At 32.4% G+C, this 3,156-nt stretch overlaps 1 protein-coding gene across 1 annotated transcript; it reads left to right on the forward strand.

Moving 5' to 3' along the window:
• The first annotated feature begins 1,813 nt into the window (after nt 1-1,813).
• LOC122254303 (endocuticle structural glycoprotein SgAbd-1-like) lies at nt 1,814-2,705 on the forward strand. The gene is made up of 3 exons (XM_086547811.1): nt 1,814-1,905; nt 2,090-2,271; nt 2,429-2,705. The coding sequence occupies exons 1-3, from the start codon at nt 1,888-1,890 to the stop codon at nt 2,559-2,561; spliced, it is 333 nt and encodes a 110-aa protein (XP_086403937.1). The 5' UTR covers nt 1,814-1,887; the 3' UTR covers nt 2,562-2,705.
• Nucleotides 2,706-3,156: the final 451 nt, after the last annotated feature.

Below are 3,156 nucleotides of genomic sequence, written 5' to 3' on the forward strand. Positions count from 1 at the left end.
TATATCTCTTTTGGTATGAACCCAATGCTTTAACGCGAGTTTCACGAAAAAGTAGCCTATACTATGGTTCAATGACAAGCCATCTAACATTCAAAAGTACTGAGAGAACATTGAATGTAAGGCAGTATGATAGTTTTTACCACGTACAGAGTAAACATACATAATACGGGCATGTTACGTATAAGCGTAACATTACTAAATATTCTAGTGACTGGGGTATACATACACACACACACACACACACACACACATATATATATATATATATATATATATATATATAGAGAGAGAGAGAGAGAGAGAGAGAGAGAGAGAGATACATATATCTATATATATATGCATGCATCCATACATATATTTACAAATATATATATACATATATATACATATATATATGTATCTTATACCAGCTCCCTAACATGAACCTGTCCATTTCTCTGTGAGCGCTTACTAACTCCCCCAAAGTAATTTGGTCGTAGTCCATGTTTCTGATCCATATGTTATGACTCGGAGGATACATTGGTTAAAGAATATATATATATATGTATATATATATATATATATATATATATATATATATATATATATATATATTGGTATGTATGTATACAAGCACATACATAAACACACAAACATACACCCATATAAATAAATATGTATCTATCTATCTATCTATCTATCTGTATATATATATATATATTTATGTATATATATATTCATATATATACATATACATATATATACATTTATATAGATATATATGTATATATGGATATTTTTTGTATAGGTAGAACAAACTGATTCTGTAGATCATTGCTGATTTCAAACTAATCAAAAGATGTTTAATACCTGAAAGCGTGTGCACTTGATTTTTTTTTGTAAACTGCCCAAAGTTTTTTCGTGAACACTCGATATCTCTGCGTAAAGGGCCACACTTTCCATAATACGTAATACATAAAACGAATGCATATGTATATGTACATAATTATATGTATATGCATATAAGTATATAAATATATATGTATATCTATCTATATTTATATATATATGCATATATGTATATATATCCTAAAAAAAATCAAACAGAATAAAGAAATGAAATGAAACAGCCAGAATGGAAGGGGGAATACGAACAAATGATGTTTTTAGTCAAATTGACTCCTGTCAGACGGTATTACCAGAATGGAAATGCGAGTCATCGACAAGCTTATACACAAGGCGGAAAGATACATAACGCACACATGCATATATATATATATATATATATATATATATATATATATATATATATATATATGTGTGTGTGTGTGTGTGTGTGTGTGTGTGTGTGTATGTGCATGTATACGTATTCGTATCCACGTATATACATACATATGTACTCACACACACATATATACATATATATAGATGGATAAATATGCATATGTAATGATATACATAACTATAGGCTATATATGTATGCGTATATAGAGCTAATTAGATAATTGCTGATCTGTAAAATTACACACATGGACAACGTAGACGCACAGTCACAAATACATTTATATCTATATCTACAAATGTATATATCAGATATATAAATATAGATATATATGTGTTATCATACATCCATGTATATATATGTATATATGTATATATACATATATATATACATACATGTATATATAAATATATGTATATATACATATATATACACACATATATATATAAATATATGTATATGTATATATATACCATATACTGTATATACCTACTCAAGGTAATACTTTCATTACCTGGTGAAGCCTTGTGACTCCGCCTTCAACCAGACAGCTCCGCCTACTGTGGACTGTATATATAAACAGCTTTCGTCTTTCGGGAACAACACACTACTGTACAACCATCACGATGCAACGTCTTCTTGTTGTGAGTGTTTTAGCTTCTTTCGTTGGAACACAATTTTGTGGTTATGACTGAAAATATGGTGTATCTATCGAGGCGTTTAAATGAAAAATAATCAGAAAAATAAACACTTGTTTTTTTCTCACTAAGAAAGGAATGAAGGAAAAGTCGTTCTATGTGTGATTCTGATGTTTCAATTCCCAAACAGCTCGCCTGCCTGGTGGCCGTGGTCGTCGCCGACAGCTACAAGACTCCCATCCCAATCCTGAAGGACGACCGCACACAGAACGCTTATGGCGAGTACACCTTCGACTTCGAGACTGGAAACGGCATCGCCAGGAACGAGGCTGGAAGGCAGGCTGATGGACAGGAGTCCTCAGGAGGATGGAGGTGAGAACTTTAGGGTTTAGGAGTAATTATATACACATCATCAATACATAATTGCAACTTTTCCATTGAGCTTGAAACACTTCCTTTGATTGCGAATAGACCCATTCTAGTAGAGCGTTTGTGAAAATGCTAATGGTGTTTTTGTTTCTCTGTCCAGCTACACCGCTCCCGAAGGCATCCCCATCAAGCTGACCTTCACCTCTGGTGCCGGCGGTTACCAGCCCGTAGGCGACCATCTTCCCGTGGGACCCACACCAGTGCCTCTTCCTTACGAACGCAACGACTACTAAATCTCTTTTTCTAAGTCTAGTGTCTGCTTCATATTAACGATCTCAGTGATATGAAATGAGCCATATTTATATTTTCCCCTTTTTACTATTTATTGAACGAAATTCGTTCACGTCTGATTTTCTTCAATAAAACTATCTATAATATCCATTTTTTTGTATGAACCCAATACTTTTACACGAGTTTCACATTAAAGTAGCCAATGCAATTTTTCAATAATATGCCATACAAGATTCAAAAGTACCGAGAAAGCATTGAATGCAAGGCAGTATGATTTTTATGAGTTTTTATCATGCACCAAATAGACATACATAATACTGACATGCTGCGTATAAAAGTAAAAAATAGTAAATATTCTATTTACTGGTGTTTACATATGTACACACATACATATATATGTATATATACATATGCATATATATACTTAGATATGTATATGTTCTTATATATATACATATATATATGTTATACATTCACACACATTCTTTCAGATCATTCCGGTCTTGAGACCTTTGTTTACTGCTTAGGCCTTCGAATTTCATTAATTTAAACGCCATCTTTTCATTGGTCTCGCCCTTGGTATCTTTCTGTTATCTA

Source organism: Penaeus japonicus, unplaced genomic scaffold (assembly GCF_977035675.1).
Source record: "Penaeus japonicus unplaced genomic scaffold, GWHDUDI00000001_assembly GWHDUDI00000020, whole genome shotgun sequence".
NCBI lineage: Eukaryota > Metazoa > Arthropoda > Malacostraca > Decapoda > Penaeidae > Penaeus > Penaeus japonicus.